Genomic DNA, 27013 nt, shown 5'->3' on the forward strand with positions numbered 1-27013 from the left:
ACTGAACTTGTGTGATGGCTAGCATGAGCATGCTTTTTTTTTATTTTTTTTATTACTGACAGTCACATTTTCTGTCTGTGAGGACAAATCTGTGTGACTGTATAAAATGGTGTTGTTGAAGTGCACCATGGGCCCTCCTCCTTCCTCCCTCATTTGACTGTTCCCTGCCATGCAGTGAGTGCCACCCACACGTCTGATAGATAGTGCAGCTCTCGGCACATCAGCCCTCGAATCCAACAGATTTATAGTGCGTGCGCCCCTTGTGTAGTGAGTGTCCTGTTGCAAAGTGCACGTCGTCCCATGTTACAATGTACATTACCCCAGCTGAAGTATACTATTCTCCCACCACCACCAGTCGGCCCCCATTTCTTATCATACTTTTCCTGTTGCGCCTTGTTCCCACTGCACAATTTATGTTTTCCTTTTTTTTCTCTCTGTCTTTCCTTCTTTCTGCCTTTCTCTTCCCCATGTTCTTTTCTTTATTTTTTCTTTTCATATTTTACTGCTTTTAATGCCTTTTTTGCAGCTGGTGTCCAGACACTGTTATAGCAGTTGGGCATTATTCGTGCTGGCTATGGGAAGGCACAAATTTACAACAGGGCAGAGGGCAGCAGCTCACTTGTTGTGCAGTAGGGCTTAGGATGTGCAGTTTTACAGTAGGGCACTACTTGTTGAATACCACAGTGGGCCAGTGCTTACTCTGTGGAAAAAAATAAAATAAAAAATAGGTGCTAAGGCCCTCGCCAGGAGGCCACTGCAGATTTCCCCACCCATTGCCCTGCCAGCGCTGTCAATGAAAGTACCCGCACAACTACTAATCATCACACTTCCACAAGTGTGACAATTTAAACTATTCCAGGCCCCCAAAGCTCTAAGAATGGCTGGAGGGCAGGTGTTAGTAATTGTATATTGAATTAATTAACAACTGTTGTTCTTATCTCCAAATTAGTCAAACAACTTCACCAAGTGGCAGACTGTCGTAAGTGTTGGAGTTGACTATTAATTGCCGGTGCCGAGCACTGGAAACCACTGGATCAAATTAAGCACTGCAGTGGATGCATCCTGCAGCTGTACTGCAGGGCATAGTGTATGCAAAGTAACAATGTGTTAACAGGCCACAACATGCCTCTGTGCGATATGCCCATAGTGCACTGGTTATGCACTTTTACAGTACGGCTCACAGTGTTCACTCTCTGAGAAGCGTCCAGGTTGGCATCTGTTGTGAGTGCCACCACCAGCCCCTGTAGTAAACAAAGACAACCCTTTCTCTTTAAACTCCCCCATTTCGAACGGAGCACGTTTAGCTTTTCCAGGACTTTCAGGGCACCCTCTGTGTCCCATTTTTGTACCGTGTTGGGCTGTGAACTTTGTTCTGGTGTTACTGTGCACACATTGTTTGGAGGGTCTTACAGTTGCTGTCTCCTGCCTTAGAGTGCACCCTCTGCTCACGATGCTCTACAACATGGCTTAAAGACATTGGCAAAGCCAATAGCTCTGGCTAAACACTTAGGCAATCGGTCTCGCTTTTGTGACCTTCTATGTCAATGCTTTTAAAAAAAAAAAAAAAAAATCTGCACCACGATACCACACTTTTACTACACATCAGATAACAAGGGGACCATAAATCTCAGGTGGATAGTAACATACTAACATGCCACCTATGTCATTACATCTGACATTAGATCGCCCATCAGTGCGTTTAAATGCTGCAGTGGAAACTGCCTACTCGTTATCACAGATGTCACTCCGGGCCTAGCGTGGCAAACATTGAGTTAAGTTTCCTGACTTTCTCCCGCTGTTCGCATTTCTTAATTCCGTGATTTTTAACAAAAGGCACGCTACTGCCTCATGTTCTACAGGCTGATTTTGGCCACATACTTATGACTGCCGACATTAGCTCAATGTGTCCTACACACGCAAGAAATATTGATAAGACTATCGGCACACCAACTGAGTTCTACATAATATTCGGTACACTGGCAAGCACTGAGCACTTTTCCATGATCTGCACTTCGTTGAAAGGGCCCCCGGTCATCAGGATGATTATAATGTTAATGAATTCTTTTTCAATCGATATACAAGTGTTTTTTTTTTATCATGCAGAAAAATATGAGACGTTATGATTTGCCAATGTCCCAGTTTTCAAAATATTGATTTCACACACTGGGTTGAAATAACTCCACACTTTTTAACAAAAAAAATCTTTCACCCACTGGGACCGGGAATAAAATGTAGGGTCCACCAGGAGGTAGTTTTAGCAGACGTTATTTTCCACTGTGCAATATATATTCCTTCACAATCACACCACCTCCATAGAGGAGGAGCTCCCTTTGTCTTTCTACCTGCTACAAACGTTCCCCTCTCAAGAGGGTGAAAGAGCAGATTGGCACCCAAGGTGGAGTCAGTGTGAGGAGTGGCCCTGTGATGCAGTATGCCACCATTGGGTGGACAAGGGCCTTTGCCCCTTAACATAACTGAACAAACTCCTCAGACATATGTTCTAATTTATGACAGTTGACTGAGTATTCATTGTTGTTTCATTATGATGTGGAGGATATAGTCCTTGGTTGTTTCCCCTCCTTATTTCCTTGTTCTCATTAAACGTTATAAAAAGTAGTACTTCATTTTCAAGCACATTTTCAGCACCAGAAAACAAAACCCACCACCAAGACATTTCAATGATCTTGGAAGAAAGAAGGAAAAAATGCAGCTAGTGTATAGTAGGGCATGCTGCCCAGTACACATCAATTTGAATAAGTCATGGATACTTAAATGCAGAACTATTGCTACAGGCAGGTATTTCTTTTCTCCACCTTCAGACCATCAATATTGTGTATTAAAAAACCTATAGATTATCAACACTTGAGGACAGTGCCGTCGTGACAATGTGCCCTCTTTGTGCATCTGTATGCCCGGTCTGCTTCTGGATAAGGAGCAAATAGTTATCAGGTCAGGTCAAAATAGCTTTATTCGGTCTAAATTTAGACCATAAAAGTACAAAAAAAGAAACAGCATTACAATCATTAATCATTAAAAGATTACATAGATCATAAATAAATTCTAAGAATTTGAGTCAATTATAAAAACTAAGAAACAGATAAAATGTGCGAAATAGCACATAATGTAAGCTATAATAGCCATTTCCTCAATATAGTTGTGCAAAAAAGCAAAAAGCCTTCCAAATAAGTTACCTCTAAGCCAATGCAAACACGATCAGACATCTTTGAAAACACAATTTTGGCAAAATCAACTCACAGTAAAATACATTCCGATTCCGTCCACATAAGGTGCAGTGCAGTGTGCCTTTCTTTGGGCAATGGCACATACATATAGAAATAAAACCATTTTAAAATTCAAATGTCATTACTATAAGCCCTCTGTAGTTTTATGACCGATCTAATAAAAATCACAACATCATAACAAACTTCCGGTAAAGCAGCAGATTGCAAAAGTCTCACACCATCTTTATACGATGAGAAATGCTTTTGTTTAAAAACGGGGCAAAGAAAACGAGCCCGACATACAGAATATAATTTACAAAAAAGCATAAAATGCACCGTAGACTGGATTGAGTTATTATCACATGGGCAACGCTAACACATGGTTGTTCGGGACCCAGCCAATGGGAAGGCTACCAAATAATGAATTATATTAAGCCTCAACCTAGTTACATAAAACCTGTGCTGGGGGTTGGTTAGCCATAGCAAATACGTATTCACTACTGTAATGTTCTCAAGCTGCATATAATTAATCACGGAAACCATGCTGAGGGCCCTTACAATGCGCCCTTCCTCCCTATGAGACAGAAGCCGTTTGGTTTGGGGGCAAATCTCTCCAGGAAGGTCAAAAAGGGTATTCAGGCCAAGATCATAAAATTTACTTTAAACATATACCAACCACGGGATGGCTTGCCATTTGTCTAATATTAGGCAATCTGCTAAGACTAAACAGGAAAATGCAGTTTTTGGTGTGGCCCAAATTTTGATCCATAACAACAGAGGGGCCAAAATCACAAGGTCCTTAATATAGTCTACTCCTGATTCAAGATGGAGAATCTTGCTAGCTGTACTTTGAGGTAGCGCTAGCAGGCGGGATACAAATTTATTCTCTACAACTTGGAGTCGCCCTGAAAGGGAGCAGCCCCACACGCCTGCACCATACACCCCAAGAGAAATACATTTGCTTTTATACAACTGGATCAGTTCCCTAATGGGTTTGCGGCCAAGCTGGATAGCCAATCTAAATAAATAATCAGATGCTGCCCCCATTTTAAGTGCTCTTTGGACAATCAACCTCTTCCAAGACCCACAAGTGTCAAACAGAATGCCCAAATAGCTAAAGAAAGGCTCTTACATTAACTGGGTTCCTCCTATCTGAAAAGCCTTTGTTTTTGTAGTTTTAGGACCAGTAGTCAATATAAATGATTTTTGGAAGTTGGCCTTAAGCTTTAGTTTAGTCATAAAATCCATTCAATACATTTTTAAGCCCATAAGCAGTTAGTGCCAAGAGAATGGCATCATCTGTGTAAAGGAGAACCGGGACTGCTTGTGGGCCAAGGTGTGGGATGTCCAAACTGTATGATTCTAAATGACTACCTAAGGAATTGATGTACAATAAAAATAAAAATGGGGCAAGGATGCATCCTTGTTTTATACCTCCGGACACCCTGATTGGTATTCTGCATTCCCCAGAGTGTGTGTAACGCGCCTTTGTAGTTGTATCTGTGTGTAGTCTTTGCACCAGATCCATCAAAGAGTGTTCAATACCAGTCGGATCCATTAGATCCCATAGAATTGCACAGTCCACTAAGTCAAAGGCCCAGGAGAGGTCCATGAGTGCAATATGAAGTGCACCTCTCCTAGCTTTGACATACTTGCCGCAAATGAGGTTTAAATTTAAAGCCTGTTCTACAGTCCCTAGACCAGATCTTAAGCCATATTGTAGCAGGGAGAAAAAAGTGGTAGCTTCTGCCCAGGCTTCTAGTTTGCCAAGAATTATCTGACCAAGGATCTTTACTGTGGAATCTAACAGGGAGATCGGGTGATAACACATAGGCGAGCTTCAATCACCTTTTTTAAATACTGGGACAATAATTGCCTCTTTTCATGAGTCCCTCAGATTGCCTTTAACAGCTGCCCTTAGGACATTAGTTAATAGAAGGGCCCAGAGGTCAATGTTATATTTGTATAAATCAATTGGAATCCCATCTGGGCCTGGGGCCTCACCACAGGCTGCACTCTGGATTGCATTGGTTACCGAGGCTAGATTGATGAGGTCGGCTAATCATTCCTCCCCAGATGGAGTAGACAGAGACACTAAGACTACCCTTTCATTAGAAAAACCTCCCCAGATTTACAAGTAGTGGTCAGTCCAGTCCTGTCCTGATCACTAATGTGGCACTCAATTCCAGAGGAAAAGTCATTAATGAAGAATGGGCGATTAACAATCTCCCAAAAGAGTTTACCATCCTTTAAATTGGTCGCTTTGTCGAGATCCTCCAAAGCCTTAGTCCTCAACTCACACTTCCTTTTTAATAAGGCCTGGTTATAGGCCCTTCTGGTGCTGGTTATTGCCTCTTGGTTATGTGGTGTATATGTAGTAGACTTTTTTAGAGCTTTGAGTGCCATGGTGCACTCATTATTAAACAAAAATTTAATTGGGCACTCACTTAACTTCTTTTTAGACGTTAGTTGGTTTGCTACTTCATCGCTCATGTTAGAAAAACTCTTAAGGATGTCTTCCGAGGGTCTGTCAGGTGACAAACAACAGAGAAAATCAGACTCCATATTTATAATTAAATTGTTAAAAAACAATTATTCGAGTTAACGTTGTTCTACTTTAAACTAGCACCTTTATTTTTTGTGTGAATGATAGGGGGATAAATAGATTTTGTTGATGTTACAAAATAATTACCAGTCAAAACAATATAGATAGGGTTGCAATCACTAAACGGCAGCCGATGAACTTTGAAGAAACTCAGGCTGGTCACTTAATTAGAGAATATCACAGCAAAGTCGATCTTACTGCCTCTGCCTCTCCCTCTCCCTGTAAATGTGGGGGGTCTATTATCATCTTTATCCAACACATTTGCAGTGTCGACCAAGCTATAAGACAAAATTAACCTATTTATAGCTTCACCATATACAGATGCAGAATGTGACCACTAGGTTAGGAAACCCACAAATACGCTCCCCACTGAATTGTCATTTCGCAGTATTAAAGGCACCTGCCTTAATTATCAAAATGGTCTCGTAATTTTGTGTGCCACAAAAGGCTTCAAGCTTTTTCTCCAAATCCTCAACAATGTCTGTGATTTGGGATGAAAATTAGTTGTAATAGTAATTAATTCAAATCAAATTTGCTGTTTTAGCTATTTGCAAGTACGTGATTTGGAAGTTGCGAGTGTATGCCACCATAGTGACTTTATGATTATCTAAGGCACAAGAAAGAAAAGTTGCTAAACCCCACTTTCCTCTTCCAGCCAACGAGGGGGTGGCGGGTGCGCAATAAGACATATGCCCATTCAATGAAATAGGGTTAAGAACCCATGTTTCCTGACAGCATATAACATTGTAGTTAGCGACATATTTCAGCCAATCCTCATTGGCAAGTTTATCTCTTACCACAGCCACATTCCAGGATAAAAACTGCAAGCTCTGCATGTTTCCTAAACTGTTCCGGTCGTGGTGGAACGCTAAAAGCGACTTGCCAGGGCCCAGGGTGGAGGTCGAAATCAAGCATTAATCGATATCCAACAGATCTGATGGGGCTTCATAACGGTTGGTGTGAACACATGTATGTACAGGATCTTACCGGCTAGGTAGCCTATTCTACTTACATGGCCCATTATACTCAACCTTCCGGGATAGGTCTGGTGGGGGTGGGTAAAAGAAACCCAATGGTCTGGCCATTATTCTACTTTGTGTTCTGTCTACATGGCTCAGCTGAGCTGAGATAACAAGAAGTGAACTTACTTGGTGTTCTTACAATCCCCTTCTTTAGTGTGGGGCCCACCCAACTTACTCTGCGGGCCAAGATAATATTGTCGCTCATTGTATGGGGACATTTAGCGTTTATCTTACACCAGTCCGCTGATTCATTCATCAGGCTTTGAATATCCTGTAGTAGGTCAGCAGACAAAGGCGGACCCCAGCTAACACCACTGTATATGGGGTACACTCTGGGGGTAAATACAAACAAACAGAAGCGCCTTTGACCTGGGGGATGAGCTGTGGATCATGCTGTGAAGATGTTGCCTTAAATAATTGATTTGGTTGTTCTCGCTGCGCAACAAGGCAGGTCCCAGCCCCCTCACCAGGACTATTAGTGGAAGATGTAGCCCTAAAAGGAGCAACAATAATGGTGGAATCAACAGACAGTGAAGGCCCTGCACTAGTCTGCCCCCCCCCGGTTACAAACAAAGGTACTTGGGAGGGCCTGGCCCACCAACACAGGCGAATTGGTCCGAGAGTCACTTTATAGCAGACGTCAATAGGTTCATATGGCCCTCAATCTGTTCTAGGTGCACCAGTATAGGATGCAAGGCATCAATCAACTTCCTAAAATTTGAAAGTAGAACCTCCTGCGCAGATAACAGACCCTCACTGGCCACAATGGCTGTATGACAAACCCCCAGGATCTCCTCTCTGCCAGGGCTTGGGGCGATCTTATGGGCAACAACTTTCTGCTTTTTAGATCTTATCGTGCTCTCCACTCTTTCTTTTCACAACGGCAGGTTTAGAATTTGCCATGGGCATCAGTCCCCCTGCTACAGCCTGAGGGTCACAATCCTGCAGTTGAAGTCCGGGTTTGACATCTGGGACGGGTGAGGCAGATAGGGATGCTGCCCGCATGGGTTGCTGCGTGTCTCCCTCCTGGTTGCCCAACTCCTGCAATGAATCAGTAGCTAGAATGGGAGTCTGACAGGAATTCGGGCTATGCAAAAAAGATTAAGACAAAGATAATGTTCTCTCAGCCAATTCGATCTCCTTGCAAGTAGCCATCCAAGGTAGAATTGGAAGTAGGTGGAACTGATGATGTATTATGCCTACCCATGTTTTGCTAGTGTCATATGGAAGAAGGAAACTCCTCTTATACCTTAGACGCTGCGAGGAAGTAAAAACCAATGATCAAAACGAGAATATAAAAAGAAGGGGCCAAAGGTGGATGTCCCAGCCGAGCCTCGCACGGCAGCGGACGTGCCTGCTCTTAGCCCTGGCGCTTCCGGCACCGCGTGCAAAGTGCGCCAGTTATATGTGCCTCCTGGTCCTTTCCAGCTGGGAGGCGGCGTGCCCTCTTCCGCAACTGCTGCTGGGAGTAAAGGCGGATTTCAAGGCCTCCCCCATGAGTCTAGTGTGCGTCCCGAACCGTGGTCAAAGTGCGTCGGTTATATACGTCTCTTGGTGATTTCCAGCTGGAGGCAGCGTGCCCTCTGCTGCTACTGCTGCTGGGACGAAGAGCGGGTTCAAGGCCTCCCAGTGAGTCTAGTTATCTTAATTAGATCACTCACGTTCGGAAAGTTAGTAAAGCATCTGCAGAAATTGGTCTCTAACATAATGGTAATGAGTTGGAATGTCAGCAGTTCCAATGACCCTCTGAACCTTCTGAATTTGCTAAAAATGATCCGAGAGTTAAGATACAGGGAGTGCAGAATTATTAGGCAAGTTGTATTTTTGAGGATTAATTTTATTATTGAACAACAACCATGTTCTCAATGAACCCATAAAACTCATAAATATCAAAGCTGAATATTTTTGGAAGTAGTTTTTAGTTTTAGCTATGTTAGGGGGATATCTGTGTGTGCAGGTGACTATTACTGTGCATAATTATTAGGCAACTTAACAAAAAACAAATATATACCCATTTCAATTATTTATTATTACCAGTGAAACCAATATAACATCTCAACATTCACAAATATACATTTCTGACATTCAAAAACAAAACAAAAACAAATCAGTGACCAATATAGCCACCTTTCTTTGCAAGGACACTCAAAAGCCTGCCATCCATGGATTCTGTCAGTGTTTTGATCTGTTCACCATCAACATTGCGTGCAGCAGCAACCACAGCCTCCCAGACACTGTTCAGAGAGGTGTACTGTTTTCCCTCCTTGTAAATCTCACATTTGATGATGGACCACAGGTTCTCAATGGGGTTCAGATCAGGTGAACAAGGAGGCCATGTCATTAGATTTTCTTCTTTTATACCCTTTCTTGCCAGCCACGCTGTGGAGTACTTGGACGCGTGTGATGGAGCATTGTCCTGCATGACAATCATGTTTTTCTTGAAGGATGCAGACTTCTTCCTGTACCACTGCTTGAAGGTGTCTTCCAGGAACTGGCAGTAGGACTGGGAGTTGAGCTTGACTCCATCCTCAACCCGAAAAGGCCCCACAAGCTCATCTTTGATGATACCAGCCCAAACCAGTACTCCACCTCCACCTTGCTGGCGTCTGAGTCGGACTGGAGCTCTCTGCCCTTTACCAATCCAGCCACGGGCCCATCCATCTGGCCCATCAAGACTCACTCTCATTTCATCAGTCCATAAAACCTTAGAAAAATCAGTCTTGAGATATTTCTTGGCCCAGTCTTGACGTTTCAGCTTGTGTGTCTTGTTCAGTGGTGGTCGTCTTTCAGCCTTTCTTACCTTGGCCATGTCTCTGAGTATTGCACACCTTGTGCTTTTGGGCACTCCAGTGATGTTGCAGCTCTGAAATATGGCCAAACTGGTGGCAAGTGGCATCGTGGCAGCTGCACGCTTGACTTTTCTCAGTTCATGGGCAGTTATTTTGCGCCTTGGTTTTTCCACACGCTTCTTGCGACCCTGTTGACTATTTTGAATGAAACGCTTGATTGTTCGATGATCACGCTTCAGAAGCTTTGCAATTTTAAGAGTGCTGCATCCCTCTGCAAGATATCTCTCTATTTTTGACTTTTCTGAGCCTGTCAAGTCCTTCTTTTGACCCATTTTGCCAAAGGAAAGGAAGTTGCCTAATAATTATGCACACCTGATATAGGGTGTTGATGTCATTAGACCACACCCCTTCTCATTACAGAGATGCACATCACCTAAAATGCTTAATTGGTAGTAGGCTTTCGAGCCTATACAGCTTGGAGTAAGACAACATGCATGAAGAGGATGATGTGGTCAAAATACTCATTTGCCTAATAATTCTGCACTCCCTGTATATTAACACTCGTTATCTGCACCTGTAGAGGAGTCTGTGCATACAGAGTGTGATCAGCATAGCTATTGTTAGGAGTGCTTAATCATCATTAAAAAGTTTCATAAAGCGGCGGATGCCACCTTGGCCACTTCACAGTATTTGGAGTTAAAGGGATTTCGAACCACACAGATGCAAGGATTGCAGCTACATCTGAGATTTTCTTTCGTTGCTTCATTTGTGGAAGCAGTTGGCTAGTCGAAAGACAATCTGAAAAACTAATTTTCAAGAGACTGATCACAAATCTGGTTACAAATATTTCATCTGGCAACAGAAACTGCCCCATCTAAAACCAGTGATTAATTTGTAAAAGGATTAGTACTGGTCTCCAAAAGTGGAGGACAGGGATTATCTGGAGCACCACTGCCACCTACAGGGCTCATCCCCTAAACTAACGCCTAGAGGGTGAGTACCTTGCACATTGACTTGTTCAGAGCACAATAGCATACTTTCATTTCTATTGTGGTTTGTGGAAATTGAAGATGGGCTTCCCCTTGTAGTGAAATGGTGAAGGATCACAGGATTGTCAGTTCTTCTCTTTCTATGCTCACTTGAAATGAAGGAGGGACAAGTCTGACGTGATCACTTTCATCAATTGTGGGCCAATAACACACAAGATGGAAGCATCTGTATTTTGAGGATGCCCAGAGTGAAGCTTTTCCTCGTTTGAGAATGTCACTACTCTCACCTGTCCATCGAACATGCTGCTCATAACTCTTCAGGTTCTTCTAAAGACTTGAGGGGAAAATATTACTGTCTATCCTTTGCTGCACAGTGCTCAATCTTTGTAACTGCTAGACTGACATGTCTGGGATTTTTGCTTGCAATGGTGTTGGTAAAGAGCTCTTAAGATGCAGAAAGTCACCACGATAGTGCAACATATATATAAAACTAGCATATCGCAAAGAAACAAACAATCTTCAATAAAGCAAGAGGAGTAATGTACAGTGGCCACCAGCTGTGCCCAGTGGTTTCTGGGCATAGGTCACATTCAGCGTACATTCAGCCTTCCAGAAATTTGCATATCTCTATAACTGAGTTTTGAAATCCCAGGTGTAAAACTATTTTTTAAGATTTACACATCCGTTGGTGTGAGGTCAAATCTCCACACTGTGAAAGGGTTAAGAAACCCCTTCACAAAGAGGTTTTTATATGTTTTTTAGAGGATATAGTAATTTTAACGCAAGTAGGTTGTGCTCTCTTCCGGATAGGATACGATGTGCTCACTTTGTCCCCAGGTCCTCTCCATCCATTGGCCAGGCAAACTGCCACACTGCTCTTAAAGAGATCACACCTTATGAATGCAAAATGTTTTTTTCTTTTGCATTCCCGGGAGAGTTGCAGATTAAGTATTCATTTGTTACTCACTGCCCTTGCATATACTCACTGCCCTTGCACCTAAGGCAAATTTGTATTCAATCAGCAAGATCTCTCCTCACCAAAGCCAGCCATCTGTTTGAGTCCAATATTCTAGCACTCCATCATAAAGTTATGTGCAGCACTCTGCATGCTTCTGATAGATCTGGCCATCCTTCTTTGAGTCATGGGGCATGAAGTGAAGGGAGTTTGGGAAGAAAAAAAACAAACATGGCCATTAATGCAATCCCTGTCGACTGTCTTCTCCCACATCATAACGGCTGTATTTCCTGTGGCACTTCCTGCTTCTTCTTCTATTCACCTTCTTGTGCTTCCTTTTTTAAGGAACCAGAATCTGCCATTCCATGGGTGCTCTCTTTTGATTACTTGCTATTGAAATCCTGCTCCATTTCCTAGAATTTCCTCCATCCCATGGAACCCTTCTACATCTCCTGGAACCTTGCTTCAAAGAGATTTGGCCCTACTCTCCAGCCAGCCCAGTATGGTGTAGGTCTACCAAGCAGGTTTTCCTGCAGCAGACCACCAATATTCCTTTGGAATGGGGGATACAACTTTTAGGACCATCTCCTTGAACTTACATCAGTTCCTACTGACCAAGCCACACAAACGTTTCCATCATCAAATATGCTTGAATGTCTAGTTTTAAAATGGTTCTGTGTAGATTTGTCAAAAAGGGTAAAGTTATTAGTTATCAAAATACTGGAACTGATTGTTGTGCTTCTCATACATTCCATTTAGTGTAGGCTAATGTTTTAGAGCATTAAAATTATATTGTTTGACTTATTTTCTATAGTCTAGTGTTTTTGAACGATCACACTTCTCCCTTTTAGCAGTCTCCATAAGAGTCTAACAGACAGTTCTACTTCATAGGAAAGATAGGTTGTTGGAATTACAATTCTTGTTGATTTCACACACAGCCACCCAAAAGCCATGAAAGGACATTTGCCCTTTTCAAAGTGCCCATCAAGATCAGCTTGCAATTATGCACAGTCACCTAATGACTGTTAAAGTCATCCTTGCTGAAACTCCTGGAGGACAAATGGTAATGATTTGGCTGGTATAACCTTTTCAATTCTGAAACAAACTTCAATCTTTCATCTAATGTACACAATTAAAAAACCAGATGAATTAAACCCTAATGAATTGGTATTTACCAACCGGTGCTGCTCAGGTGATACACACAGTATTCAACTGTGTGCCTGTTTTCTTTTTTTTGGAGAGAGTTCCAGATTTATATCACATGAAAACATTCAATTCATAATACATCATGACCGATGCATATAAAAGCTTAAAAGTTCCATGTTTCACATAAAAAAATAATCTACAAGAAAAGCACGGTCTATTAACATTAAAATTAAGATATTACGTATTCATCACAATTTAATAATGCACATATCCCTTTAGGCTCTACTTAATCCCCTCCCTGTACTAAACTGTTCCTTACCCCCATAATAACCTTATCCAAAACCCTCCCAAAGCTTTGTATATTTATTATAAGATTCAGATCTTAAAGCGTATTTCCTCTCATGTGCCTTATTTATGCTTAACTTAGAACGTCATTTTAGAAATGATGGAACTATTTCCCTGCACCAATTCTGCAAAATTAAGGATATAGCTATTAAAGCTACTATAAAGTCGCGTTTCATTTGCAGGGAGCTGATTTCGATTTCGGGCAAAAATCCAAGTACTGCAATTTGAGCGTCTAGCAGCTGCTCTATTCCCAACATCCCAGTGCAGCTCCTGGCAATTTCATCCCATAATGGCCTTATTTTAGAGCAGCCCCAAATGACATGCGTCCAACCACCCGCCTCTTTAAATGAACAGCTAAAACATTAATCAGAAATTTGAGGATAGACTTTGTGCAAAAAAGAAGTCGTTCGATATAAAAGCAATTAAGTATAATACTGTATACGCCTGAAATTCGTGCCCTTCAATAAGGAGGTACTAAATTTATTAACCTTATTCAATTGAGCGGCTGTAGGAGGCTGGCCTGGCTTATAGTGGGTACCTAGTGGTACTTACACCTTGTGCCAGGTCCAGTTATCCCTTATTAGTAGATTAGTAGCGTTCTAGGTAGCTATAGCAGAGCAGCTTAGGATGAACTAGGAGACATGCAAAGCTCCTACTATACTACTTATATCACTTAGCACTATATCATAAGAAAACACAATACTCAACTAAAAATAAAGGTACTTCATTTTAGTGACAATATGCCAAAAGTATCTCAGAGGATATACTCCCTTAGGAGGTAAGTGATATACACAAAATATACACACAAACCAAAATCAGGTAAGTAAACAGTTAGAAAAGTAGTGCAAACACTGTAGGGCACAATAGAATGCAATAGGAGACAATAGGACTAGGGGCAACACAAACCATACACTCCAAAAGTGGAATGCGAACCACGAATGGACCCCAGGCCTAGTGTAGTGTGTAGAGGGTCGCTGGGAGTGTAAGAAAACACTAAGGGTGTCCAAGATACCCCACCCCAAGACCCTGAAAAGTAGGAGTAAAGCTACCCTACTACCCCAGAAAGACAGTAAAGTCGAAATAGGGGATTCTGCAAAGTATATAGGTATTGACCTATATGTAGTGCACGCGTGTAATGGTGTCACCGCACTCACAAATGCCGGGGAAATTACCCTGAATAATGTGGGGGCACCTTGGCTAGTGCCAGGGTGCCCTCACACTAAGTAACTTTGCACCTAACCTTCACTAAGTGAGGGTTAGATATATAGGTGACTTATAAGTTACTTTACGTGCATTATCAAATGGCTGTGAAATAACGTGGATGTTATTTCACTCAGGCTGCTTTGGCAGTCCTGTGTAAGAATTGTCTGAGCTCCCTATTGGTGGCAAAAGAATTGCTGCAGCCCATAGGGATCTCCTAGAACACAAATAACCAGGGTACCTAGATCCCATATACTAGGGAATTATAAGTGTGTTCCAGTGTGACATTCAGAATTGGTCAAATTGGTCACTAGCCTGCAGTGACAATTTTAAAAGCAGAGAGAGCATACACACTGAGGTTCTGGTTAGCAGAGCCTCAGTGATACAGTTAGGCACCACACAGGGAACACATAGAGGGCACACCTTATGAGCACTGGGGTCCTGGCTAGCAGGATCCCAGTGACACAGGAAAAACCAAACATATATACAGTAAAATTGGGGGTAACATGCCAGGCACGATGGTACTTTCCTACATAAACACAATGCCTTCTTTGGCCGCCATTTGTCTCAAGCTTTTAAAAATAAGATATTGGCATTCTGCTGCATAAAAAGAGATACCCAACAGCTGATAGACCTACGAGTTCTGGACTCCAATAAATCTTCTGCTAAATCTAGACTCACAATTATCTAGGGTCAATAATGTAGAATTTGAATATAAGACCATTCTAACACAGCTTTAAAGTGCCTAATGTTAACCTCGACTTCACTCCAACCCATCCAAGAGTCACTAGTATAAAGTCCATCACTGTGCGAAAGCTGTTGCATTAGCATTTGGAACTAATGTTTTTCTCAAGAAGGGGATGATCCCCATTAAATGGATCAGCCAGTCGGGTTGCCCCGTCGATGACAGGTATTTGATAATGCTTAAGTAATTGAGTCTAACATTTTAGCAGCCACTGCAGAGTCTTATAATAACACTTTCTTGGGAGTTTTTCGTAAGCCTGAGGAAGTCAACAATCTGATAATCTTGAAAAATTAGATCAAGAAAAAAAACTGTCACTTAAGTTTAACTTTACATTCGAAGCGTTGTGAAATCTGAATGTAGTGTGTGCAAAATTAGCAAAATAGAGTTCCCTTAAATCGGGGAGGCCGAGGCCCCCTTCCCCTAGGGGGCAATATAAGGTGTTCAGAAGCAGTATGCGGAATTTTATTAGCCCCTAAAAAAAGCAGAGAACATTCCCTCAAGCTCCTTAAAAAAACACTTGGTCTGCAGGGCTAGGATGTGAGCGGCAAACAAGAAATTACAGAGGAAGAATGGACATGCGAATCAAAGCAATGTGGCCCAAAATTGACAATGGCAAATTGGTCCATTTAGAGAACAGTGTCTTGATTTTCACAATGAGGGGAGTATATTTTAACGCATATAAATCATGAATGTTCCCAGAAACAAACACTCCAAGGTACCATTTAGGATTGGGATTAATTAGCGAGTGAAATTCAGGAAGTGAAGTATCAGATGCACAGCTATATAGCAACATTTCTGTTTTGGACGTATTAATTTTATAGCCCCCAATCTCTTGATATTCTTGAAAGATTCCCAAGACCTTTTCCTGGATTTCTATGCCAGGTTTTAGAAACAAAGCAATTTCATCCACGTAGAGTTTAATAGGCGTCATCCCACTTATAGAGGGTGGGGGGCACCACGTCTATATTTGTGCAAATGGCTATTGCTAATGGTTCAATGAACAAGGCAAAAAGTAATGTTGACAGGGGACATCCCTGCCGCGTGAATTGTGTGTCTGCTTTGGTGAATCCAACAAAAGGTTCAGGTATGGGTTTTGAGCTTCCCGTCTTAAACTTTTCAGCTTCTTAGCGTATGCTCCCTTGAGAGAAGGCATCTTTTTTTACTACAAAATCTGTGACCTGATATAAAAAGTTTGGTGTTAACTAATACATGGTTCAAAATGTTTGAAACAAAGAGTTTAAGCTAATAAAAAAAGTTTTCATTCTAAATCAGAAAACAAAAGCCTTGGTGTCAGAGGGATATAGACTGTGATAGCTGTGTACTACCCTAATTGGAGTGCCTAAAGGGGTATACACACAAAGTAGGAATGAAGGGACACCAGACTTCTTTTGGCAGATGGCCCACATATTATATTATATTATATATATATATATATATATATATATATCTCACAATAAAGTCTCTGAATGCAGGTGCTCTGCACAGCGGCCCCGGATGGGCTCCGAGAAGCCCCAATAACACTTCCAACACTCCTTTAGATATCAGGAGACCCAGGACACCTCCAAAGTGAAATTTAATTTATTTTATTATATATTTATCTATATATATATATATATATATATATATATATATAAACTGTCACTTACCCAGTGTACATCTGTTCGTGTCATGAGACACTGCAGATTCACATGCTGTGCATTATCCTGCCATCTAGTGTTGGGCTCAGAGTGTTACAAGTTGTTTTTCTTCGAAGAAGTCTTTTCGAGTCACGAGACCAATCTCTTTTTGCTTTAATATAGCAAGTTTGAATACATTTAACTATCCATCTGGCGATGCCTTGTATGGATATAAGATTACATGCATGAGGTTTTTTTGAAGGCTACAAACAATTGTTTTGTGTTACGAAATTGTTTTGTTCTGTCAATGTAATACATTAGTGCTCTTTTTATGTTTAATGTATGTAATGCTCTTTCGGCTACTGAGTCTGGTTGCGGAAAGAAGACTGGGAGTTCCGCAGTTTGGTTTAGGTGGAATGGTGATATGACTTTTGGTAAGAATTTAGGATTTGTATGGAGAACCACTTAATGTTTATGTATTTGTATAAAGGGTTCTTGAATAGTAAATGCTTGTATCTCACTTACTCTTCTAAGTGATGTGATAGCTATTAGAAAGGCTACTTTCCAAGTCAGATATTGCATTTCAAAAGAATGCATGGGTTCGAATGGTGGGCCCATGAATCGTGTTAACACAATATTAAGGTTCCACGAAGGTACTGGTGGTGTCCTTGGGGTAGTATTCTTTTTAGTCCCTCCATAAATGCTTTAATGACTGGGATTCTATAAAGCGATGTTGTATGAGTAATCTGCAGGTAGGCAGATATTACAGTGAGATGTATTTTAATGGAAGAGAATGCTAGATTAGACTTTTGTAAGTGTAATAAGTAGCTTACAATGTCCTTTGTGGAGTTATGTAGTGGTTGGATCTGGTTAGTGTGGCAGTAGCAAACAAATCTTTTCCATTTGTTTGCGTAACAATGCCTTGTTGTTGGTTTTCTTGCTTCTTTAATGACCTCGAAACACTCTTGTGTAAGATTTAAATGTCATAATTCGAAGACTTCAAGAGCCAGATCGCTAGATTGAGCGATGCTGAATTCGGGTGTTTGATCTGTTGTTTGTGTTGTGTTAACAGATCTGGTATGTTTGGTAGTTTGATGTGGGGTACTACCGATAAGTCCAACAGTGTTGTGTACCACGGTTGGCGAGCCCAGGTTGGTGCAATGAGTATTAGTTTGAGTTTGTTTTGACTTAGTTTGTTGACCAGGTAAGGAATGAGTGGGAGAGGGGGAAAAGCTTAAGCAAATATCCCTGACCAACTCATCCTTAGTGCATTGCCCTTGGAATGAGAGTGTGGGTACCTGGACGCGAAGTTTTGGCATTTTGTGTTTTCTTTTGTTGCGAATAGGTCTATGTTTGGTGTTCCCCAGCGGTGGAAGTGATCCTGTAGGATCTGGGGATGAATTTCCCATTCGTGATTTTGCTGGTGGTCTCGACTGAGATTGTCGGCTAACTGATTCTGAATGCCTGGTATGTATTGTGCCATCAGGCGAATGTGATTGTGAATTGCCCAAAGCCAAATTCTTTGTGCTAAGAGACACAGTTGTGACGAGTGTGTCCCCCCTTGTTTGTTGAGATAATACATTGTTATGTTGTCGGTTTTGACAAGGATGTGTTTGTGGGCTACCATTGGTTGAAATGCTTTTAATGCTAGAAACACCGCTAGCAGTTCCAAATGATTTATGTGAAGTTGTTTTTGCTGATTGTCCCATTGGCCCTGTATGCTGTGCTTGTTGAGATGTGCTCCCCACCCTATCATGGAAGCATCTGTTGTGATAACAGCTTGAGGCACTGGGTCTTGGAATGGCAGCCCTTTGTTTAAATTTATAGGGTTCCACCATTGAAGCGAGAAGTGTGTTTGGCGGTCTATCAACACTAGATCTTGAAGTTGACCCTGTGCTTGTGTCCATTGTTTTGCTAGGCACTGTTGCAAGGGCCTCATGTGTAACATTGCATTTGGGACAATGGCTGTGCATGAAGACATCATGCCTAGAAGTTTCATTACAAACCTTACTGGGTAGTGTTGGTTTGACTGTATGCTTGATGTTACATTTTGGAACGCTTGGACCCTTTGTGGACTTGGAGTGGCAATTGCTCTTTGTGTGTTGAGTGTTGCTCCCAAGTATTGTTGTATTTGGGATGGTTGCAGATTTGATTTCTGGTAATTTATGGAGAACCCTAGTTTGTGTAGAGTTTTATATGACGTATTGCGTGTGAAGAAGACATTGTTGATGAGTGTTGGTTTTTATTAGCCAGTCGTCCAAATATGGGAATACTTGCATGTGCTGTCTCCTTATGTGAGCGGCTACCACTGCTAGGCATTTTGTGAATACTCTTGGGGCCGTTGTTATCCCGAACGGTAGCACTTTGAATTGATAGTGTACGCCTTTTATTACAAACCTTAAGTATTTTCTTTGAGAAGGATGGATGGGTCTACGGAAATACGCATCCTTGAGATCCAATGTTGACATGTAGTCCTCCTTTTTTAGTAACGGAACCACGTCTTGAAGAGTTACCAAGTGGAAGTGGTCTGATTTGATGAAGAGATTCAGTGTTCTGAGATCTAAGATAGGTCTTAACGTTTTGTCCTTTTTTGGAATTAGGAAATATAGTGAGTAGACGCCTGTTCCTTTCTGATGATTGGGTACTAGCTCTATTGCTTGTTTTTGTAATAGTACTTGGACTTCTGTTTGTAATAGGTCTAAGTGTTGTTTGGACAGATTGTGTGTTCTTGGTGGCACATTGGCGGGAAATTTGTGAATTCTATGCAATAACCATGTTGGATAATTGATAGGACCCATGCGTCTGTGGTAATGTGTGTCCAGTTTTGATAATATGCGGTTAGCCTCCCCCCCACTGATGATAAGTGTTGGGGTTTTGTGACATTGAAGTCACTGTTTGGTCTGGCTTGGTTTGGGTGCCTGGAACTTTCCCCTTCCTCTTGGGAACTGTCCTCTATAGGAACCACGAAACCCTCCCCTTTGATATTGTGCCTGATAGGTGGGTCTGGTTTGAGAGGTGGAAGGCTCTGATGTTTGCTGTCGAAAACCTCCTCAGAATTGTGGTTTCCTAAAGGTGCCTCTGACTTTTGGGGAGTAGAGCGCGCCCATGGATTTGTCCGTGTCTTTTTTTTAACTTTTCAATTGCTGTGTCCACTTCCAGCCCAAACAATTGTTCTTGGTTAAATGGCATGTTCAACACCGCTTGTTGGATCTCTGGCCTGAATCCAGAGCTTCTTAACCATGCATGCCTGCGAATGGTTACCGCCGTGTTGACCGTTTGTGCTGCCGTGTCTGCCGAGTCTAGTGCGGACCTTATCTGGTTGTTGGATATGGCCTGTCCTTCTTCCACAACCTGTTGGGCACGTTTCTGGTGTTCTTTGGGCAAGTGCTGTATGATGTGTTGAATCTCGTCCCAGTGTGCCCTGTCGTAGCTTGCAAGTAGGGCTTGCAAATTAGCAATCCACCATTGATTGGCTGCTTTTGCTGCCACTCGTTTGCCCGCTGCGTCAAACTTTCTGCTCTCTTTGTCAGGCGGTGGAGCGTCTCCTGACGATTGAGAGTTTGCTCTCTTTCTTGCTGCTCCTAAAACCACTGAGTCAGGTTTAAGTTGTTGTGTTATTAACACAGGATCCGTTGGGGGAGGCTTGTACTTCTTCTCAACCCTATGCTTGATAGCCCTTCCTTTAACTGGCTCCTGGAATACTTGTTTTGCGTGTTTGAGCATACCCGGGAGCATTGGCAGACTGATAGGAAGCGTGGGTGGATGCTAAGATGTTAAACAGGAAATCATCCTCTATTGGCTCTGAAAGCATTGCTACGTTGTGGAACGTAGCTGCCCTGGATAGTACCTGCGTATATGCAGTACTGTCCTCTGGAGTTGACGGCTTTGTTGGATAACAATCCGGACTGTTATCCGATACTGGTGCATCATTAGTCCCATGCATCAGCATCAGCATCATCCTGTGTCATCCCTGTATGTGTGGGTGACTGCATTGGAGCTGTTCCCACTGGAGACAGTTGTAGTGAGTGCGGTGGGGACGGTTGTGGTGAAAACCTTTGTGGTGGGGATTTGTCTCTAACCACCTTTGCCTTAGCTGCATTTCTGTCTCCTGAAATGCAAGTTTCCTTTTAGACTTGATTGGAGGTAGAGTTTGTATTTTTCCAGCCTCTTTCTGGATATGGAACCTCCTTTCTGTATGGTCCCTTTCATCCATACTTAATTCCTGCTCAAATCTATGTCTTTCCTTCATTTGGCTGGAAAGTCCTTGCTCTTCTGTGTAAGAGCTTCTTTTCGGCTCCGAAGCTGCTTTTTTCGGTACCGAGGTTTCGGATATAGTCTTTTTCGGTTCAGATTATATTTTTCTCACTTTGGGTGAGTCGAACTCTCGGTGTCGAGAGCGTTTGGTGCCGGAATCTCGACCGGAGTCGGAAGTCTTCGGCAAATCCCTGGCCTTTTTCGGTGCCGATGTTTGGTCACCTTCTTTTCAATGGGTTAAACCATGGCCTGTTGGCGGTGGCGTCCCCTTGGCCTTAAAGATCTTTGTGTGAGTTTTGGACGGGGCAGGTTTTCTCACTGTTCGCTGCACCGTCGAGGTTCGGTCACTTTCGGATTCGTCCAAGTCCAATCCCTGGATGGAAATGCTTTCCTCTTCTCCGACGTCGAGTTGCTCTCTCGGTGTCGACGCCATTTGCAGTCTTCTTGCTCGTCGATCTCTTAGGGTCTTTTTTTATCGAAACGCTCAACAAGCCTCGCAATTATCCTTCCTGTGTTCTGGTGATAAACACAGATTACAGACCAGGTGCTGGTCTGTATAGGGATACTTCGAATTACACTTCGGACAGAAGCGGAAGGGGGTCCGGTCCATTAGTCTTCGACGACGGGTGTGGTCGGGCCGACCAGGCCCCGGTGAAGAACGGAAGCCCCGAAGGGCCGCCGGAGCGCTCTTGATGTCAGTGCCGATACAATAACACTAACCCGGTACCCAACGATAACAATACCGTTGAATTTTCGATAATCAGCTAACTTTCCCGATTCGAAATACGGAGCGAAGAGGAACACCTCCGAACCCGATGGTGGAAAGAAAACAATCTAAGATGGAGTCGACGCCCATGCGCAATGGAGCCGAAAGGGAGGAGTCACTCGGTCTTGTGACTCGAAAAGACTTCTTCGAAGAAAAACAACTTGTAACACTCCGAGCCCAACACTAGATGGCAGGATAATGCACAGCACGTGTATCTGCAGCTACACATGCCACCGAACATATATATATATATATATATATACCTCCAATAAATCTGTTTACAACTTTGCAGTTTATTGAGACAGCGGTGAAAATAAACATAGGTTAATAAACAAGTTATTATGGAACAAACCTGCCACAATAATCCTCTCTGGAACCTGCATAATAGTACCAGAATTTGAAACACCACCTTGCATATTCTGGTCAAGGTTTGCATTTGTCGGTGCAACTTTTAATTTTTCTGGGACTCTCATTCGTTGACTTATGCCATGTGTGTAGTCTATTTCATACTGAATGCGATTCATTTCTGCCATCTCTACCGTCGGAGAAGGGAAAGCTGCCACGCTCATTCTGATAAAATAAGAATAAAAATGCATGGTTAGGAAAGGTAATTCAATCAATGCAAAAAATACCATTAGGAAAACTTTTCACAAAGAAAGCCTGGAAAATTAAGAGATTATTTAAGATTTTTTTTTAAAAAAGATATTGCTTACGTCCCAAAACACTTTTCTCGATGGCTGGCCCTTTCTGAAGACTACACACCCTCTAATAAATATGCACTAAGTACTTGTAGGTCTCTCAAGCAATGGGTTTTGGCATTTACCATTACTTCCATTCCAAACATTATTTAACAAGACAACCACAGTCAAGGAAACCAAACCTTTTATAATTACCTTCCATTTAGCACACAGTTAATAGGGAAAAATGTATCTAGCTTGATAAGAGCCATGGTATATAAGTAGTTAAGTAATATAACCAGGCTTCCAAACTACCTGTTTGGAAGCTAATGTTCCTGAAAAAAACACAACACTTTTCTGCGGTCATTTTCCATCGAGGAGCCTATGATGAGTGCTCTCTCAATTATTAGTTTCCTTGCTTGCATACACACATTTTATTCTGTCTGACAAACAGTTTCCAAGAATAAGTTAGAAGTGCAACCAAAGCACTTCTTAATTTGTGCCTTGCAGAAGGGGGGTCACAAACAGTCATTTTAGGGGAATAAGACTAATTCTTCATCATCAGTCTTTGCCTCAAAGTAAGACAGAAATATTGAGAAAAGGGAGAGAGAGAGAGACAGAGAGAGTAAAGAAGAGAAAGATAGGGAAAAGATGAAAAAGGGACAGCAAGTGTAGGGTGGTGAATGTAAGTGGCATGAGGTACACTGAAAACTAGACAGCCTTGGTATTTCATAAAATCGGCACTCTGCAAGGCCAGAGGTGGGTTCCTAAGAAAAACATTGGGGGGGGGGGGAGGCATCAGCACTTAATTTTGGTTTTTAGTTTTTTATGAATAAAGCACAGAATCAAATAATTCAATTATAAAATGTTTCCTTGACTTCTAAACATTATGACTTCCATGGGCGGTGGAAGGCCATCCCACTAACCAACTGTTAAGAGGTTTTCCTCTTTCAGTAAAATCCTAACTGGGAAAAACATTTTTTGCTTTCAGACATTCAGAAAGGTGGTGTTATTAAAGATTCTTTATGAAGTAATACTTTACTAGTTTAGAACTTCAATTTCTCTGTTCTCCCCTTGAAAACATTTGGTCAAAGCAGATTTACTAATTAAAAGTTTAACATTCGTTTTGTGTGTATAAATTAGCATAACTATGCCGCAAAAATAAATCTACTAGGCCGGTATTGTTTTGCACTGACGTCTAAAGACAACACTGGAAAGTTTTCTACGTGCACATGTTTCTCTCAGCAGCGCCTTCTTTTCATAAAATATTTGAAATGGGATCTGTTCTGTAGTGCTGTGCTGAGACGAAATATCAATTTTCTAACTTCTTCTGAAGCTGTGTCCTTACTATATTCACACTTGCAAGAAGTCAAGGACTTTTCTTGTTTCATTGGATGACTCTGAAAGGTCCAGTGTACTTAATACATGTAAAGATGTAATGCTGTTCTCTTGTTTTTAGTTTAAGGGTTAGAATAAGTTAGGCATTCCGGAGCGGTCTCTCTCAATGTTGCAGTTTATTTATCATGTGTTTATGGAAATGTTTTGGGTGTTGTCATAATTACCTCATTTCACTGCATATCATGAGCACTACTTTCAAGGGCTGAAAGCCTATGAAAAGCACCTTTCCTGGGATGTGAGCTAAACTTTTCCTTGCTTTCTCCAGAGCCAGACTTCCTTTTGGTCCTCTTGCTGATCCTCTATTTAGAATTTGTGTTTGATATTGATGCAGGTTTGAATTTATTAACCAATTTGCTTTTTGCTTTCTATAATATTATTAATTTTAAATAAACCTTCAAGATTAAGATTTTGAATGTTTTCTTGTGTAGGTATTCTTTATTTACCTTGGGACCCTGTCCTTTGTGACACACATGGCACAGATCCTTCTAATCGACCAAATGGTAATTTATAAATGCAAAGCGCCAACAGTTTCAAGCAATTAGAAGACAAAGTGGAGTGGGCAGTACCAATGAACGTTCTAAAAATCATAAATTGGAAAACAATATCCCAGTTGCTATGTGGTAGGCAGCAAATAGCCACATATAATTCATAGACATAATTTCATCATATAATTCATGGCTGCAGTTAGCTGTGGCAACCCCTGGCCTCCACCCCATACTAATCGAGTCTCTATGCACCCCCTGTGCCAAACAAAGAAAGGAGTTGGCCAATCTTATCTGAGGCAGTTAATTTGAGTAGAACTAAGGGTTTCCTCTGCCATATGTCTTCCTGGTGCATGTTCTTCTCAGTGATGAAATTGCTTCTATGGTACAATGAAGGTTGGAGAACTAAGGCCCTGTGCATACAAACTGTGTGAAACAGAAACATCTTGTTGAGAGAGATATTTCTGGCCCCCAAATCTTGCAGGATCCTGAGAACATTACAGAAGATCTGTATTTACTATTTGTGCAGAAACGTCTTTGTGATGAGATTTTTAAGATTCTTAGCCTTATTGTAAGCTGTTTCAACCCACTGTATCTATCGGTACAGTATGCATCCACTGTTAAGTAATCTGAAAGCTTGAAAAGACTAGCAGCCACAAGAGAACATGTAGACAGACATTCCACATTCTAACACACACAACCAACTCTAAAGCCACACAATGCCAAAATTATCATCCATAACAGTATGTCCTATTCTTAAAGCGCCACAATTTTCAGAAACAAAAGTATATGCAAAGCAATACTTCATGTTAATTTATATGCACAATACAGACCCAAAGCCAAAGAATGGGACGAACGTGCCCAAAATCCATTGAAACCATTATACAGAACAGAAAACAGCAAGAAACAGTTATGAGGCTTCTGCATGTTTCACAACAAACAATCCATAATCCAGGACTCGTAATAATAACAGCACAGAGAGCCCACCCACATCCTTACGTACACAAAAAAGCACTGAGCTGTGTTATTGGACCACCTAATAACTCAACCCGCTCACCAATGGACAACCATTCAGCTGTGGTAAAAAACTGAAAGGCCAGTGGTTCCCTCATTCAGACCTAAATAAACTGTGCAATAATGTGAAAAGTGATCTTGCAAAAGTGGAGTTAAAGTAAGTAGGGTTGGCAGAAGGCCCAAATTATGTGCCTCACTCTCCCAAGATCCACCTGTCTTCCGGAGGCATCAGCCTGCTGCAAACCTACCAGATCTCACTATATATGTTATCATAGTTTTAAAACACTGTATTAGGAGTTCTAACTATTTTAAGATTGTCTAATACCCGGTCTTGTAAAGTTTTTAAGCTATAAACTGGCTAGTGACAATAAACACAGTAAAGCTGAATTACTGAAAAAAGTAGAAGAGAAAGACCACTTCTGTGAAAAGAACGGACAAGTTGAAACTATTTCTTAAGTAGTTTGTCCTAAGCAGGAGACACGGAAGAACAATGGACAATTTTTGTAGAGAAGAAGCCTAGCGAAGGAAGTACAAAAGCACAGTTGCAATTGTTTTCACGTGATTTTAAAAATTTGAGGGATGATGAGACAACAGACACAGAACAAACAAATAGAGACACGACAGGCAAATAGAGAAAGCCCTGAGAAACGTTTTTGACAGCAAAGGTGGTTTGTTAGCTTCAAACCTTTTTCTGTGATTCTAGGACTTGTAGGAGGTACCTAGCAGTATCAAAAGGGAAACTGCATGCTTACCTTTTTACCAGAATGCTTGGCACATGATATGGAATGAAAAGGTGGGCTTCCAAACGTTTCTTGACTCTACAGGGTAAATTGGTTGACCAATGAATGTTTAATCCATGGGTAATTGTGTGTAGGCCGAGACTAGGCACAGTACAAAATAGCTATCACAGTAAAAACAGACACCTTATAGCAACTATCAATAAATCACAACAAAACACACAAAACTAGTAAGTTACACCGAAATTGTACAGTTTGTGATCACCCTGCTCTTTGCAACTTGTAAACCATCAGAAAAAAATAAGGATTGTAATCCTCTTCTTAGGCAAAAAATGACTAATGTTTAACCACAAGACACCTACAGATCCTCTAACCAAAATTCTGAACTACTAACACCAATGTTTTCATTTCAGACTTCATCGGTGCTCAATGGGTAACAATGTGATCTTTGGCTGGAAATGGTGTATCAGAAGAGAAGGGCTTTTCATGAATGGCATTATCAATATTTCCTTCAGCACATTTAGGATTACACCTTGTGCTAGAGTAGTATTAATAAAATGAAGCATACTCTCGGCGATCACTGAACATTTAAAGGAGTGATTTATTAGCATTCCCAGGAAGCAAGTCTTTTGATGAGCAGGCTATTTTACATGATTTAATAAATTTAACACTTGTATTCAAGAACGTAAATGTACGAAACACTTGGAACACTTGTTTTTGTTTTGAATCTTTCCTATTTCAGGGTTTTTTTTTCTTGGGCGATGAAAGGGAAAGGTACAATGTTCAATTTGTGCTTTACTCCAGCATTTTTATTAATTTCTTTTTTTATATTTTTAGTTCTTGAAAAAACAAATTGCTTCATTATTTACATTTTTTTAGTTAGGTGAATACATTTTTAAAACACTGAATCTGAATTTGGTAGTCTGCCAGACCTGGCATATTAATCTATACTCTATTTCACCCATGCAGCCTTCACTATAGCCACCGAAAACAATGAATTAGAATTATTTTCTTGTCTTACTCCCAATTTGTTGATAATAAGACACTCAACA

The 27013-nt window shown here is 41.4% G+C and overlaps 1 protein-coding gene across 7 annotated transcripts in view; it reads right to left on the reverse strand.

Moving 5' to 3' along the window:
- The window catches only part of MFF (mitochondrial fission factor), a 198777-nt gene that overhangs the window by 127120 nt on the left and 44644 nt on the right, over positions 1-27013 (reverse strand). For all 7 annotated transcript variants that reach the window (XM_069213504.1, XM_069213502.1, XM_069213503.1 and 4 more), the window contains one exon: positions 22006-22223. In XM_069213504.1, the coding sequence (XP_069069605.1) occupies positions 22006-22222 (217 nt within the window). In that variant the 5' untranslated portion in view covers position 22223. The remainder of the gene's footprint in view (positions 1-22005; positions 22224-27013) is intronic.

Source organism: Pleurodeles waltl, chromosome 11 (genome assembly GCF_031143425.1).
Source record: "Pleurodeles waltl isolate 20211129_DDA chromosome 11, aPleWal1.hap1.20221129, whole genome shotgun sequence".
NCBI lineage: Eukaryota > Metazoa > Chordata > Amphibia > Caudata > Salamandridae > Pleurodeles > Pleurodeles waltl.